Source organism: Thalia democratica, chromosome 5 (assembly GCF_965202585.1).
Source record: "Thalia democratica chromosome 5, ktThaDemo2.hap1.1, whole genome shotgun sequence".
NCBI lineage: Eukaryota > Metazoa > Chordata > Thaliacea > Salpida > Salpidae > Thalia > Thalia democratica.
In genome coordinates this window covers 54,898,063-54,915,690 of record NC_139169.1, presented here as the reverse complement: position 1 = coordinate 54,915,690, position 17,628 = coordinate 54,898,063, and the positions used below count along the sequence as shown (strand labels likewise).

At 25.4% G+C, this 17,628-nt stretch overlaps 1 protein-coding gene across 1 annotated transcript; it reads right to left on the bottom strand.

The window, feature by feature from the left end:
• Positions 1-14,008: 14,008 nt before the first annotated feature.
• Positions 14,009-14,845, bottom strand: LOC145836636 (alpha-tocopherol transfer protein-like). Its single transcript, XM_082944422.1, has one exon. The coding sequence runs from the start codon at positions 14,843-14,845 to the stop codon at positions 14,009-14,011; it is 837 nt and encodes a 278-aa protein (XP_082800548.1).
• Positions 14,846-17,628: the final 2,783 nt, after the last annotated feature.

Below are 17,628 nucleotides of genomic sequence, written 5' to 3'. Positions count from 1 at the left end.
CAGCTTAAATCTTTTTGCTACCAAAGCTAGTAATAACATTTACATAGACGTGTACTCTTCCTTACTTTATGAATTATTTTTGACAAAATAAAGTAATTGTGCATCTGAATTTTATTTAATGTTGTGAACTTTTTAATTTTATATTCTTTTGTTTTTTATTCAACTCCTAAAATTTATGATTTTTATCTAATAAAAGCTACAATTTTTGCAAATGATTTCTGAATTGGGGAAACTGTTTTCAAGTTTATATATTTTAGGACTATTAGTAATACTATTAAAGTTAAATTCTTAATTAATATTTTTATTTTAAGTTAAAGGTTTTATAGGTTCATAAAAGTCTCAACACATAAAGAACTATAGGGGGTCAAGAGCAGTACAAATTGCCTTGTATTCAGTTACTCATTATATATCAACATTCAATTTATTTTTAAATTTTTTTATGAACTGCACACTTTCATATAAAATTAAAGGTAGTTAAAACTACTCTATTTTCGTTATGACGTCATCACACGTTATTCTTGATTTTTTTTTGCAGATTCGTAACTTTTTTGAGCTAGCTACATCCCTGCTGTACAATTTGTTTTTATTCATATTCCAGTGAAGTTATTTCACTAGGATCTTTTGTTAGCAAACGATTAAACTTATATTTTTGAACTGTTATCTACATGATAGATTTTTTGGGACGTATTGAAATTTCACTACTTAACATCTAAAAAATGTTCAAAACTTTAGGTTTTTTTGTTCCTTTTTAGCTTAAGTTTTAGTAAACCTTGAAAAAAAGAATTAAAAAAATGTAATTAGAGTTCTTAAATTTTACTAAATCTCAAAGTTTTAGATAAAAACTTTATGTGTAAAAAATTAAGTTATAGCTTATACTAAATCCTTAAAATAAGAGCAATGCTTCTTTTACTTACCTTACACTATACCTTGAATTACAACATAATTAATTATATTTTTTAAGCAATACAGTACAAATATAAGTATATAAACTAATAACTAAATACTTAAGAAGCTATATAGTTTTTGAAAACAAGTATACAAGTAACTAACTTACAAAAATTTTAGTTATTTACAGAAACTTAACTTAACAAGGAAATTATCAATTATTTGGAATAAATTTTGTTTCATTCAAAAACCTCTTAATTGTAACATAAGGCACAACATACTCTTTTTTTTTTTAATAAAGGCCACTTTAGATTTGACACCTTTTTACAAAAATAAAAATTGACCCTTATATGAAAAATAAAATTCTTTCCTTTTTTGAAATTAAAAAACTATTTTTTGAGTTTTAGTCTATTATGTAAAAAGTTTCTTATACTAACTTATGAAGGTAAAAATTTTAAATTGTACCTTAATTTTTACTAAAATTGCATCTACTCTTTCTATTTAATATTACCTAATCTCAAATTTTAAGAAAACTTTCCTTAAATTAAAATAAAAAATACACAGTAAAAATTTTTAATATTAATAAAATTAAGGAACTATGATCAAAAAAAACTTAAGAAAAAAAAATTTGCAATACAATTTTTTTTTATTAAGTTTATAACAATTTGAGAAAATTTGAGAAAGATTGCTTAGAATCTTTTAAAAAAAAATTTTTAAGGAAATAGCTTTTTTTAGGGTAGCCACTGGTTTTTTGGAAATTTATTTCATGTAGAAGTTTTATCTTATCTTTTTTGTATAAAATTTTATATAAGATTAATTTTATGTTAGATAGTACATAAATAATAAAAACATACTGTAATATTAATTAATGTGTTTAATAACAATTTAAACTGAAATTAGAATATTTTTATAATAGTTCTTTTTTATCTTATCTGAAATTAAATATTTAACATGTAGAAAATGTTCAAAATTTCAGTTTTTTTAAGTGTCAACATCCAGGTTTCTCCTGGTTATTTTTGGCTAAATTTTCAAATTTTAGGTTGTCCCATGATACATGGTAACTCTGCTTTAACTCTGGTCGTTTCATAAGGAGCTTATTGAACGCTTGAACTTAGTATCCTAATATTTGAAAAACTAATTTAAATTTTACAAAAGGGTAAAAATCAACTGCTGGCTATGTCAAAGATTTTTAAACTAAGATAAACATGTACAAAATAGCCTTAAAATTTAAGGAATATATAAAAAATAGTCTTTTTAATTAAAAAATGTTGACCTTTTTTCTTTGACATCATAATATGAAATTGCAACAAGTAAATTAAAATGTTTAAACAAACAATTGCTTTTTATTGATACCATTAAAACTAAAAAGAGGTTTTAAAAAGGCCATCAATACAACTTATACAAAAACTTGTAAAGCAACTTATAAAATATATCTAAGGTTTTGGTTTACAATAAATACCTTTCTTTTAAGGCTCAAGTTTATTCCTTACAAAATCAATTATTGAACTCTTTAACTTTTATATTTCAAAAGTTACTTCAAATTTTTCTAGGTGATAAAACTTTATTTTTAGCTTGCTACAGGTTTTCTAATCTTTGAGGAAAAAAATTCAACCTAAGTTATCAGGGTTGGTTCTCTATCAAAAAATTATCTGGAATGACCAAAAACTATCTGAGTCATAATAATATTTTAAATCCGTAAAAATGCTTTTTCCTCATGTGTAAACTACTAAAACATTTATTTTTCTTCTAAATAATAAAAAGAAAAGCCCTATATATACACTTCTCCAAATTGTGTTTAAATTAACATTTTTACACAGATTAATTAAATTAAAAAAAGAAACATAAACTATGTTTAAATCGATATAATTATATAGAATAAAAAATACTGAAACAGGATCATCTTAATCTTATTCAAGATCTAGAAAAAAAACCGTTCTGAGATTTTTTAAAAATATTATAACTATCCTGATTTCTTTTACAAAAATATAAAACTATAGCAGGAGCTTTAAAAATTTATCATTATGTCCTGGTTCAATAAAATTTTAAATGTTCTGAGCGTGTGGCAACCCTAGTCATTAAAAACTAGCCCAAGGTTATATGAAGTTAGACTGAGTTAGCTTAAATTTGTAAGAAAACTTTTAACAGGGTTGCCACTTAATTTTTTAAACTTTTCTCTAGGTTTTCAAAATTTCCTCCAGGTTTTTAAAAATACACATCTTTGGGTTGTTAATTTTAAGTTAAACTTAAGGTAACAAGCTGTGTTAAATAGCATAAAAACATTGATAAGGTACTGTAAAGCTACTTTAAATGAGTTTTTTGATAAAAATTTTTGATGATGACAAAAATTTTTGTCTACATGATGGATTTTTTATGTCAAATTAAAATTTTACAACTGAACATGTTGAAATTGTTAATTAATAATTCTAGGTTTTTCAAGTGATTTTTGTTAAAAATTTCAGGTTTTTCTAGGTTTTTTTTGGCCTAAGTTGTCAAATTCCAGGTTTTTTTCAGGTTTCCAGGTAAAGTGGCAACCCTGTTTTAAAAAACAAATCACAGCAAAAAGCTGAAAAACTTATTACCAATCAAGCTTAAGTAACTAAAAATACCAAATAAAAAGAAAGTGGATTAATAGCAATTATTTTCAAAAAAAAAATTAAGTCATAAAAACCTGCCTGAGATAACAAAATAAATTACAAAATGAGTTTTACAAAAAGAAGTATCAAACAAACTTGAGTTTGTCAAAATACTTCAAAATATATCCAAGTGATTCAACAATAATAAATATAAATTTAGCCTGAGTTATCCTTAAGGGCATAGAAGGTAGAAGGTAAATCACTTTTTTATACAATTTGATCTTGTTTTTTTGAGCTTTAGCCAAACTACAAGTTGCTTTTTACAGATTTTAAAAACTCAAAATATTTTTTAGATATAGCTGGTCTAAGTCCAAGACTAAAATAGGTACATTTTGGGAGGCACTAACTAAAAATGCAAAAAAACTATTTCACTAAAACATATCTACTCCTCTGTATTTAGAGATAATTAGGTAACCTTCAGGAAATTTTTCTTGCAATATTAAAAAATACTGTAGTCACAAGATATAGAAATATGTAAAACTATATATCTAAAATAAACAAAAATCTGTTTTTTATTAAGTTTTTTAGTCATACTTTTTTTTTTGTGACTAGAGTTTTTTACATAGCAAGGAACACTTTCTGTAAGTTTGTAGTAATTATCTCTGAAAACGTAGAAGAAGATATATTTTTAGTGATTTATAGTTGATTATTGCATTTCAGTGCATTTAAGAACCTATTTTAGTCTTTGACTTTGACCAGCTAAATAATTCTAATTTGAATTTAAAAAATCTGTATAAAGTAACTAGTAGCGTAGTTAAAATTAAACAAAATATGACCAAACCCTGAGAGAACTGATTATCAAACTGATTATTATTCTATTTGAGTAAGAATTGAAGTTTGATAATCTGTTAGCTGTGAAACTGAGTTTGTACCAGATTTTGTAAAAGATTTAGTTTTTAATATTTATTCTTTTTACTTAAACCTTCTTTGATAATTATTCATAGGCTATAAAAATAAGTATACTAATGTTATCATTTAAACAATTAAAGTGTAATATTTTATAAACAAAATGTATTTATTTTATTAACTATTATGAATAACTATTTATTATTTAGCTATCTAATATGGATAACTTTAAGCTTTGAAAACTTAGAGAATAACTGATCCAAGCAAAACAAACAGTAATTTAATTGGGCTGCAATGTTTTTTGCTCTAAAAAGTAAACAAAAACCAAATTTAGAATGAGTAAATGATAATTATAAATTTTCATATCTGATAAATTTTATGTTCTAGTTTATCTTCAAAAGCAACTTATGTATTACAGATGCTTTTCCAGGTCTTGGTTTTGTTATTAAAATTATATTAGAATAAAAGCACTAAATTTTGAATGGGGAATAACCATTTAAAAAGAGAAAAGTACTTTTTGTAACGGCTATCAAGATCCTGAGAAAGATTATTCTGTACAGAAATATTGTTTGTTCAGGTTTTTGTCTGTTCTGAACTAGTGAATACTTCAGATTAATTTTTGGCGACAACATAAGTACTGAAACCTAGTTTTTTAATTTTTTTTTTATATCTCAAAATTCATTTAAAATGGATTTTTATTATGATCGCTAAAAATGTGATTTTTCTTGCTTTCTTCTCTTTCCTTTCAAATTCATTTTACTGAATGAACTATGGTAAGTGAAGTTTTACTGGTGCTAAAATAATCTACTTAGTTTTTTGTTTTTCAAATTTAGTATACAGTTTATTTAGATAAAATAACGCTCAAAATATTTGGTCCTTGGACCTTGTGCACGAAGAACCTTTCGGTTATCGATTCGTACACCACAGATATCTTTTAATGTATTGTCCAGGATGTATTTGTTTATTTTTTAATGACCTCTTGACAATAAAAAATAGATCAAATGTCAGTTTTCTTATTTTAAGTTTTTAATTATCTCAAACAAATATATTGACATGTAAATGTAAACTATGTACAATTAAAGAAAATTACTAAATTTATTTCTTAAAATTTTTTGCGGCAATTTTCTCTGCTAAAATAAATTAATTCACTACTATGTTTTTAGGGTAAGTAAAAGTGTAAAAACGATTATTGCTTAGCGGGTCGACTTCAGTTTTAAGTTTTCGTTTTTTTTTTTCCTAATATTTTGCAAATAAGGTAAATTAATAATACAGCAATACATAAAGTTTAAACCAGGGTCTCCCAAACTTTTTTTATAAAGGCCCTCTTTAAAGAAATAAAAAAAGCTATGGCCCTTTCCAACAAGATTTTTCGAAAAACTACTATTGAAAACGCCTAAAACTTTTTTTTTTGCTTTATGTCATCAACTCAATAAAATCTAGTGCAAGTTTTAAATTAAAGTCTTGTGACTGCCCCTTTTACGGCTTGTGGCCCCTAAATTTCCAAGTTTTTTTCTTCAATAATATTTAGTGTAAGTTTTAAAACTGCCATTAAAATCGCCTATGACCTTTTTTTTTTGCTTTCCACTATCAACTCCAGAGTATCAAGAGTAAGTTTCAATTTATGACCTCATGGCCCCCTTGTGGCCTCTTTACTGCTCTTGGCACTCAGGAGGCCACTAAGCCCCTTTTGGGAAACCCTGGTCTAAACCCTTATTCGTAGCCTACTTAACGTACTTTTTTAATCTTAACACTTACTCCTAATTCTCCTTAAACAGACATATACCAAATAAAATAAAAAAGTTTTTACTAATAAAATTATATAATAGTGTCTAAGCAAAGAAACTACTATTCCTTAAGTTATAAATGTAACTTTCTTACAAATGTAACTTAGCGACACAGATGGATTATACTATTGATTACAGAAGGTAAATTTTCAAGGTTCGAGATTCTAGAAAAATTTGCTCGCGAGCCACACTTTACAAAAAAATTTCGACGGCCCGCAGCATTTCAATAATTGTAATAATTAGCAGAAAATTACTTTTCTGAACTAAGAATGTGATAAAATAAGCATTAGTCGAGTACTAGTAAATAAGTAGTTACTAAATTGTGATACTAATTGTACGCTTTTCTTATAACTTTTTTTCTTTTTACTTTTTTTTAATATATATGTTCTAAGCTGAAAAGTACTTCGCGGGCCGCAGATTTTGACTTTGGGGCCGCATTTTGCCCGAGGGCCGCAGTTTGCTGACTCCTGGTCTAGATCGTCAATTTCTTTATCATTATCTTAAACTATAATAGATCTACATACTTTTTTTATTATTATTACTTTTACTAACTTACAAGGTCCTAATTTAAAAGGCTTAAACAACTACATAAACAAGTTAAATGAAAAATATATTATAGTTAATTTCGTAAAGTGAGTTTTTCAGACTAAACAAACCAGAAAGAGCGAATAAGTACTCATTAATAAAAAAATAATGATTAATACATACGTAATTATATTACTAAAGAAATACAGTGACCTTCCACCTAGGTACACACTTATAGGCACACAGCTAGTGTGGTACGAAATTTTTAGCCTAAAAACGCTGTGCTCAAAAATTAAAACTGTTTAAGTTTGAATTATAAAATAAAACACACCTAAAAATAGTATTAAAAAAGTATTTTGTTTTAAAATAAATCATAATGTATAAATTTAAATAAGTAGAAACTAAAGGAACCAGAACATGGGTTATAAATTTATAAACTGTATATCAAATAAAAAAGTAAAAAAAAAACATAGTAACGTTTATTTATTCAACGAAAATAACGAACAATGCAATTTAAATTTGCATACCGTATGATTTTAACATAGGAATAAAAAATACTTAAAAAGTCATTATAAATTTAGTTAAACGAAAATAATGAACAACACAATTATCATTTACATACCTGAGGATTGAAACATAAATGTAAATAGCGAATATAGATCTAAAAAAAAGTTTAGGTTAACAAAACAAATTAAGGGTGCAATTTACATCTACATACCAGGGGCGTGTTTTGACTAGTTTTCTGTTTTCTGTGAACCCCCTAAAAGAAAAGAAAAAAGAAAAAAAAATCTTAGAATATCACTAAAAACGTTGTTTATTGACTTTGTTTTGGTTATTTGATAAACTTTGAATAATGGCTGTTGAATTTATAACAGTGAAAGATTAAAAAGTTGCAGTAACAAAAAATGCTCGGTTTTGCCCAGCTGAAACAGATTTTAAATAAAATTTTAAATGTGGCGTCATAATAGGTAAAAGTATTAAAGTAACATTTTTTTTTAGAAACTGTTTACTAAGATGCTCTTAGTTCCCATTACAAATTGTTAGTACTGTAAATAACTGTTGATTAAGTATTGTTTTTGAACTAGTAATTACAATTTTACTTAAAAAATATCCAATACAATCACTAAAGTTTTATTTTACTTAGTTTATTATATATAATAATGTTGTGTGAAGCTTTTGTGTTATTTTGTTATATAATAATGTTGTTTTTGTACTTAAACATTTATATTATTTGTTTATGTGTCAACCAACTGGGTTTAAACCTCAAAGAGTTTTCAAAATCATCTTTAGACAACTACACCACCTGGTAATTTATTCATTTATCATTTAATGGTATCTTAATATTTTTATTTAGTTGTTCTATTTTTGTATTTCTGTTGGCCACAAAGTTGATTCTTGATTTTTTGAAATTTTCAACTTAAAGAAATTTCAAAACCATCATTAGTATTCCTGCACCATCAGTCAAACATTTAAATAAAATTTAAAAATATTTTAATTTAATTGTATAAGTGTAAACATGTTTTTAGTAAAATTTAAAATTTTATAGATTAAAGTGCTTGAAAATATGTACTTTCATTATAAATAGATATATAAATGTAAAGAGTTTAAAATTTAAAAGAAAAAATTGTAAGAACTACATGTATACTAGGGGTGGGCAACGTTTTTCAATTAACGGGCCGGATCAAAAAAAAATTAAGTCATTTGCGGGACGGGGTATTTCGAATTAGTAATTTACCGGATCCAGTTTCTGGACCCAGCCGAAACATGACTTTTTAGATCCGAATCCGACTGGATTCTAATTTTAAGTCGAGATCTGGAACCAGTCGGATTTTAATTTTATGGATACAGTTACAGTTGATCACTTTTATGAATCCTTCAAATTCACAAAACTTTCTCAAGTCTGACAACTTAAGATGTAGATTTAGACATGTCAGATGTTTTAACAATGTCTATAAATAGAATTGACATTGTAATTGACAAAAATCGTACTTAAAAAAACAATTTACTTGGGGTAATTTGGCAGAAGAATTTCCAACTAAGTTAGAACAACACAAAATATTAGGACAAAATGGTGTATTTATTAGTACACAATAATTTATAAAGTCATCTTTTAGCATGTTTTTAAAGTCAAATTCTCACAGTTTTGTTTTGTAAAAGTATTATAAAGAGTTTTATGAAATTTTTGTAATATTGACCCTTCGCGGGCCTGTAACTTTGCTCGCGGGCTGGTCATTTTCATTTGAGGGCCGGATCCCATTAAGGTATAAAAAACGGTCGGAGGGTCGGTAATTTTTACTCTGCGAGCCGGATCCGGCCTGCGGGCCGTACGTTGCCCACCCATTATCTATACTAACATTTAAATCAAAATTGAAATTCTGTTTTAATTTTATTTAAGTGTTATGAACTTACAAATTGTGTATCAAAATTCAAATATGTTATTTAAAACAAAAGTATTACAGACATAACTAGCTTACTCTATAAAAAACTTATTTCTTTATCAAGAACAATATTAAAAAATAATTAAAACTAGAACAAATTTTTATAAAGATATTTTAATTTAATTGTATAAGTCTAAACAATCTTATTAGTGAAATTTCAGTTTTAATAGATTAAGTAACTTGAAAAAAAATATTTTTATTATAAATAGATATATAATTGTAAAGAATTTAAAACTTAAAAGAAAAATTTGTAAGAACTCCATCTATACTAACATTTAACTCAAAATTGAAATTCTCTTTATAAAAATTTATTCTAGTTTTAATTATTCTATAATTTTGTTTCCCGATAAAAAATTAATTTTTTATAGAGTAAGTTAGTTATGTCTGTAATATTCTATTTTAAATAACAGGTTTGAATTTTGATATACAATTTGTAAGTTCATAACTTTTTTATGGTTGTTTTATTTTTAATTTATCTAAATTTAAATACATTATATTATATGAAAAATAATAATATTTTTCTATCACTACTTTGATGTTTTTTTATTTATTTCTTAGCAGAAAAAAAGCATTTTAAACACAGAGCTTTTCGGTTAATATTGCATACTTAATAGGCAGTGCATACCTAAGAAATGCGTACTTAAGCGTTAAATTAAGAACAAAAAAAAAGTTGTGAACCCCCTTTGAAAAAAGTCTAGACACTACCCTGCTACATAACCCTTTATTGTAACATAAATGTAAAAAAAACGTATTAAAAAGCGATATTAAGGACAATAAAGAACTATTAAATTGACAATTATATACGTTATAATTGAAACAAAATTTAAAAAGCAATATTATTGAAAATAAAGAAGATTGCAATTAAGATTTATTTAGAACTAGATTCTTTTGAAAACATGTCAATCTGTTAGTGTAGCTTGTCGTTTGGATTTATCAGACACTTTTAATTGCTTGCTCTAGTTTTTTTTATGTTTTTAAAGTTATTAAAAGCTAGTTGTAGCATTTCATAGTTTTTACCAGCAGCTACTTGAGTTTCTGCTGAAAACAGCTCTCCTTCTAGCATGACAGACTTTGTGTAAATATTCTCAAGAATGTTGGTAGCCAGTAAACTTTGGATAATCATTCAAATCAAAAAATGTTCTTTAATAAACCTTTAATTATTAAAATTTATTAATTTGTTATATGTTCTAAGTAAATTTCAAAGGTACAAGGGAATACAAGATAAGTTGAAAAACTCTATTAGCTTAATATAAACATACATACGTAAATAATTTCTCATAAATACATAAATACTCATGACTTATTCTATACTTTCAAGAAGTATATTTTGTTTTTATGGTTAAAGTTTTAGTTTTTGGTATTTTTCTATAGTAATTTTTGAAAAATTTAGTGGCATTTAATTTGTTGGTATTAGGCTTTATGTAGGTAAGTAAATACCAAAATACCCACTGCCGTTTGGGTAGGAACTTTTGTGCTATGTTATATTGGTTGGCAGGTTACTGTATATAAAAGCGGTAATACCGCTTACGTGATTTAGGTACTAACTTCCATTTCTATTATAGTATAAACTTGCAGTTATTATTATCTTTAAATTTTAACTAGTTGGATTCATATTAGACAATCGGTATTTATTAATTTTGTTAAGACAAAAACAAAAACTGCATTATTAAAGAACTTTAGCAAGGTGATAGACATATGTTTTTGAATAAGTAAATTCTAATTCCATAGTTTTTGTTATGCAGACGTTTTTAAAAAGTAAAATTACTTAGAATCTAGATGGATTTTGATCTTAGAAAAATGTCTAATTCAGATTTATGCTAACCCAAACCATTTATAAAAAGTTCAATTATAAAATTTATAAATTACTCTGAGGTACACAAACTAAACCTTTCCTTCCAAAATGTTCCTGAATCCTGACTGTTTCATTAGTTTTTAAGTACACGTTATCTGCATATCATATTACAAACCGAAATCTAAATAAAAACTTTTAGGTTTTATTTAATGAACTAAAAACTTTTTTGTTAAAAAAATTCTATCACTACATGTTCTAATTTTTGCAATCAACAGTACGTTTATAAATCTAATCTCTACAAGTTGATATAAATTTTTTGTCGATTTTTTAATTCTATTTTTCATTTGTTTTACTTTTATTTTTTACGTATGCTTATCTTTCTTAAACTACAAATTAATTCAAAGTTATGAAACTATTAACTGTTAATCTATCTCTAATTATTTTTTGCTTAATTTCTCTCAATTTTTTTAATTGAGTATTTACTGATGAAACCTATAACTGTTTTCTTACTCAACATTTATTTTAAAACTAGTAGCTAAGAAAAGTAGTTGGTAGAGGTTAGCTGAAATATTTATTACTTTTTTCCTCTATAAAAAAATTTTTGAATGAATCTTGTCTCATTTTTTTCAAATATTACTGCACAAGTTTTTAAATATAATTTTTAGGTCACTTTAAGCTGTTACAAACTTGTTTTATATAGACTGTTTTATCTCTTTAAATAAGTATACTGATAACAAAACTGAATAAAAACTAGAGTCAATGTAAACTTTATTTAGAATAGTTAGAATTATATTATCTTAATACTATTAAAACTTTAGAATCATTTAAGTCTGAGTGCTGTACTTCTTTTTTGAAATTTAAAATTAATTTTAATTTTTTTTTGCAGTTTAATTAACGTGTTATTATAATTACTTTAGTAATATAAACAACAATAGTTTATTTGTATTTTAAATTATTTAGAAGAAAAAATTATGAATATGAAGTCATTTATAAAAAGAATAGTTTAGCATATTATTTCTAACGAATATTTTATGTTTGTTCTAGTTATACATAACTTAAAGTTGTTATCATCTTTAAACTAATATTACATGGTAAATAACCTATGGTCTTTAACTGTGGTGTTAACGATGTCCACGAAGCTTTGTTTTTTTGGTGATTAACGCTTTGTTCTGATCATTGTTTTTTAAATTATTTAGTCATTTTTATTGTTTAAATTTTCTTTAACATATATATAGCAAACACTTAACTATAAATCGAAAGAAAACGGCATAAATATTGTTGAAGCAAATACAAATAGGTGTGTTTTGTTTTAAACATTTTTTACGTTTTACTTTGATAAGACAAAATAAAACATTATTGTTTAGTTAAGTTAACTTTAGTCAATTTAGAATAATTTTTATCAAGCGCTAAAATATAACAAGCCTATATTTACAAAAACTTTTTTTTTTCTTGAAATTTTATTAAATTATAATTGTTTTTAGTTTAACCTTTTTTACTTAATTTTATTACTTTTTACTTTTCTGTAGTACTTAAATATATTTCTTCGATCAACGAATAAAAAATAACTTAAGATTTTTTTAAATTAACAAACTAATACAATATTCAAAATAATAAAACAAACATTAAAGAATTAAAGCAAGCTACTAAAAAACACAAATAATTTTAAATCAACTTGTATATCGTTGTTTTCAACTTTACAAATCGAGCTACAAAATAACAAACATTATTTTTGTTTAATATTTGTTGCAATAAATAATTTGCCGATAATTAACTATTTTTCAAGTTGTTAGACTTGAGTATTAAAACAAAATATTTTTTAAATCAAACTAAAAAACAATACATACATCTCTGTTGTATGCAAAGTTTTAAACCAACAGGCATGGTAATTAACTATTATTACTTGTAATTTAAAATTTTCAAAACGTCAAACTTATAAGGTTACTTTTGCACAAAAAGTTAACAAAAAAACTGTACTATATAGTTATAATCCTACCATCTAGACTCTAGATAGCTATTCAGTAACAATTATTCTTAGCATTTTACTCCTTTTTTTATTAGTAATACTTAAAAAATATATAATATCAAAATCCACCCGCGTTCAATTTCCACTCAATTTTTTTTTTCTTTACTTATTAATTATTTTTATTTATTTTTTGCATCTTTTATTTTATTATTCACTATCAGTGTTACCCTAGCCCTTACCCTCGATCGGTGAGCGGTTTTCGAATTTGTTCGGGTGGATTTTGAACGCGGGTGGATTTTGATCGCGGTTAGATTTTGAACGTTTCCCGAAAAAAAAAAGTTCAAAAAAAGACTAGTATATATAAAAATTAAATAGATTTAAACAGCTAGAAAAACTTAATTAAGTTTTTGACAAATAGAACAACATTCTCTGTACTTAGAGACTTATAGATAACTCTAAGCTTACAGCTTTTTATAAATTCGCGATTTTTATACTGTAAATTAATTTATTTATTTTAAACATTTTATTATAAAATAAAAAATTTAAATTGTATTTTGATAGCACAAATAAAAGCGCTAGTAATAAAAAAATTTCTTGAAGTTTAATTACTGAAAAAAAAAATTTTAAATAGGCTAATGAAAAACTAAAACAAGAAAACAAAAGTAAATTTTATTATTAAACATTTTATTGTACTACTTATTCAATATAGTAATATTTATTGAACGAAAAAAAGCGCTTAAGTATTTGGTCCTAGGACCTGGTGTACGAAAAAACCTTTCGGTTATCGGGTCATACACCAGGATACAGTTCAAAGTCATGTCCTGGACAATATAAAAACTTTAGAAACAAGACGTTCAAAAATGATTTGTTCAGGTACAAATTAAAACATATTTCGGATAACTCTTACCAATCATATTTGCTAGCAATCGAATAAAAGTAAGTTGTGACTAAAAATACAGTTGTAATTACCTTATAAATGCACATTTAAAAAGAGATTCACGAGATTTATCAAAAATCAGTTAGATTAGTCAACTAATTTAAATAAACATAAAACACAACTGAGATAAATAAATAAAACAAACAATTTTACAACAGCTTTTACAATATATTTTGTTTCATAAAACTTATGGAATGAACGTTATTTACATAGCTGTAGATTTTCCCAGCAAAACTTGTTTCCACTGATCAAAGTTTAATTCTTCTTCATTAAGAAGTCCTCCATACGCTACAGGCAAGTATTTCTCATCAACTTTTTCATGAAGCAATTTCATATCTTTACCAACTAGCACCATTCGATCCTTTGTTTTTTGATTTAAAAAAGGTTTAATGAGACTAAATACAAAATCTAATATTGTAGACTCATTTATAAAGCAAATATTTTTTAACCTTAATGGCATAGTGTCTTGAACCATACCTGCTATTTTTTTAGCTATTACAGGTCCAAGTTGTTTAACCAAACCCGTTTTGACAAAGTCCATATCTTCAAGCATTGTTACACCGTGAATCTGGTTTTCTTCTTTTTCCAAAACTTTTAGCAAGCTCAGAAAAACTCCACCAAAGACGTTTTCCAGCTTCGGTTCGTCGACCCCGAAACATGGACGTAAGAAGAGTATTGCCGAGTTGTTTTTAGCAACACCTTCAAGACAAGTGATAAATCTGGTGTCGAGAAAGTTCTTGATCAATGTTGGATGGTCGACTACTTCAAAGGCCTCAGGAAGCAACGTTTTTCTGTTGATAAAGTTGTGCATCTGCGAAGAAGCTTTTTCAACATCGAACTTCTTGGCTCTTAAAAACATCAACAAAAAAGAATCGCTGCACTCTTCTGAAGTTAGTTTTTGGTCAGGATACTTTTCTTTGTACAACTTCAACAAACTGTCTATGAACTCTAGCCGCTTTTCGTTTTCAAGAGGTTCGTTCAACTCCTCATGAGCTTTTTTCAGGACTTCGTCAGAAAGTTTGCACACGTATCTGTTACTCATTATTCAAAGGACAAAAGTTCTAAATACACTTGATTACAGTAGTCTTTAAATTTAAATAATTCTATACAGCGCAACACTTTAAGTTGATCATTAACTTTAAAAATTATTAACAAAGTCTATATTTGCGCAGTGTAGCGCTATGTAAACAAATTAAATTGTTGATGGTACATAAAACAGAAAAATAGTAAAACTATTTAAGATAAAAAAGATCAGATTTTTTGGCAATTTTATACTTTAAATCATATAAGTTTATATAATTTTAATGACCGTAGAATTAACTTAATATGAATAAAAAAAATTGATGGTTTTACAACTAAACTTAAAAACAAATATCTTTTTTTTTTAACAACAGTATTTAATCCTATTTTTTATCTTAAAAGTTATTTTAAAACAAAAAAAAAGTGTTTTAGTTTAGAGCATAAATCAATTTTTTTTTACATCGGAAGATACTGACTTATTCCTTGTCAGTTTACAATGACTGAAAAAGTAAAACTAGAATAAATTAAAAAGAAAACTATAAATTAGATAAAAGATAAAAAAAATTATTCTAGTATGTTTTAACCCACATTGTGTTTATAATTGAACGTTTATTTAGTGGAATGCATTTCGTTACTAAATTTAAGCAGTAAACTTGTTAAAGTTTATAAGTATATTAGGTATCGAAGCAACTGAAACAAACAAAATATTCGTTACAAACACATCATAAAAAAATTCTTTGTATCACAATAAACTAATTTGTTAATGAAGAAAAAAGTCAAATATTAGAAAAAAAATTCTTTGCTAAATTTAGTTTAACACACGATTCTCCTGTAGAATAATGATAGTTTTGCAACTTAATTATAACAAATAACTTTTTTAGCTTTTAAATTTTTTAAGATACCTATGAATTGTATTTTAGATAAGTTCACAACAAAAAACAAATTAACTGTCTGTTGGACAGAACTGTATGATAAATTATAAAGTACTTTATATAAATTTAGAAAAATAAAACTAACTTAGTAAAAGTTAATAGTCAGTTACTAAGCTTCAGAAACAAATTTTTAAAGCATTTAAATGTTTGAAAAGTTGTAAAAGGTTTAATATTGACAAAAAAAATTATCAAAAAAACATAGGTATCTAAAATTGTTTTAACAAGTAAATAATATGTGTTTACAACAAATCCAACCGAATTTTATTTTAATTTACGAAAATATTATAAACTTTACTTGAGCTTAAGTTAGGTTTAACTGAAAGTTCTATAAAAATGTTTTTAGAATTTTTAGACATTAATAAGTAAAGGTAAGAGTAATCGAAAAAGTAAAAAAATAATATACATTCTCAAAGCTTTTTTTTCGTACAGAATGTGTTTAGTTTCTGTTGTAAACTTTTTAAGTTATGAAAATGAAGGTAAAAGCGGTGACATACGTCCAGACTTAACATAGTTAAAACTACATATGTTAAGCAGTTGCACTACCTGTTTAGCTAATCATTAGTTACAAGAATAGATTATTGCGTATACAATAATTGAAAGAAACTAATATTTAATTTAAGTCTTCAGTTGTTTCAGTCTTTTACTATGGCTAAGCTTATCAAGGTCATTAAAACTTAGAGTATTAAGTTAATTATTGTTTTTAATTTAACTTTTTTTTTTAAATATCTAACCGTAATTTATAGTAGTTTATAAAGAACCAGTTACACAACTGACCTATTACTTATATAAATTACTTAAAATTAAAGTAAAGAACAAAGTTTAAAAACCTAGTCCACACTTTTGCACGAGGGGACACTTTTGCACACAGGGTCCATCCAGGAATGAATTTTTTGCACGGAACATCACTTTTCCATGCAGGCCGATTAAATGTTTCTAGCTAGTACCAAATCTGTAACAAAAACAAAAACTGTAAACTAAAAATTTATAACAGACTCATATCAAGACAAAAAATCAAAGATTTAAAAACTAAAATAGTATAAATTAATGTTAGAAACAACAAAAAACTAAAAGGTAAAACAAAATTGTTTTTCAAAGATTCATATCAGTGACAAAAAGTTGAAAAGTAAAATATTAATTTAATTAGAAACTAAAACAAAAGTGTTAGTATGCTGTTCTAGTTTATTTTGAATTCTTACTATTAAATTAATTAATAAATATGTTTTTTATTTATTTTTTTATTCTTTTAAACTTTAAAAATCATGATTAAGTCAATAAAAAAATAAAAGAAATCAAGAAACATAAATAGTTATTAATAGTTTAGCTAAAATTAAAACTAGTTGTTAAATTTTATTACGTTAATATTAAAACTAAAAAAGTTTATGAATATTTTTAATAAAATAGTAGTTTTTTATAAAAACATTCATAATTTTTTTAAGTTTTAATATTAACGTAATAAAATTTAAGTTAAGCAAACGCTTTCATTAAATAAGTTGTAGTTTTATTTGTGTATGTAATTATTCTACTATAAATAATATTCAATATACTTAGTCTTTTCCTAGAAACAAAAAATTAGAAGCGTGCAAACATTAGACCGATTGTTTAAAATTATCGCAGTGCATAAATATAAATATAACACCGTGCAAAAGTGACGCTTTGCAAAAATGTCTCCATGCAAATTTAACGTCGTGCAATAGGTGACGCCGTGCAAAAGTTTTGACGTACAAAATTTTGTCGTGCAAAAGTGTCCACTCAGGCAAAAGAGTCGCCGTGCAAAAGGGACGCCGTGCAAAAGTGACGCCCACCCCTTTTGTATAGGCTCTACACCAGAGTTTCCCAATTGAGCCATTACAGAAGTTTAGGGGGTCATGAGCAG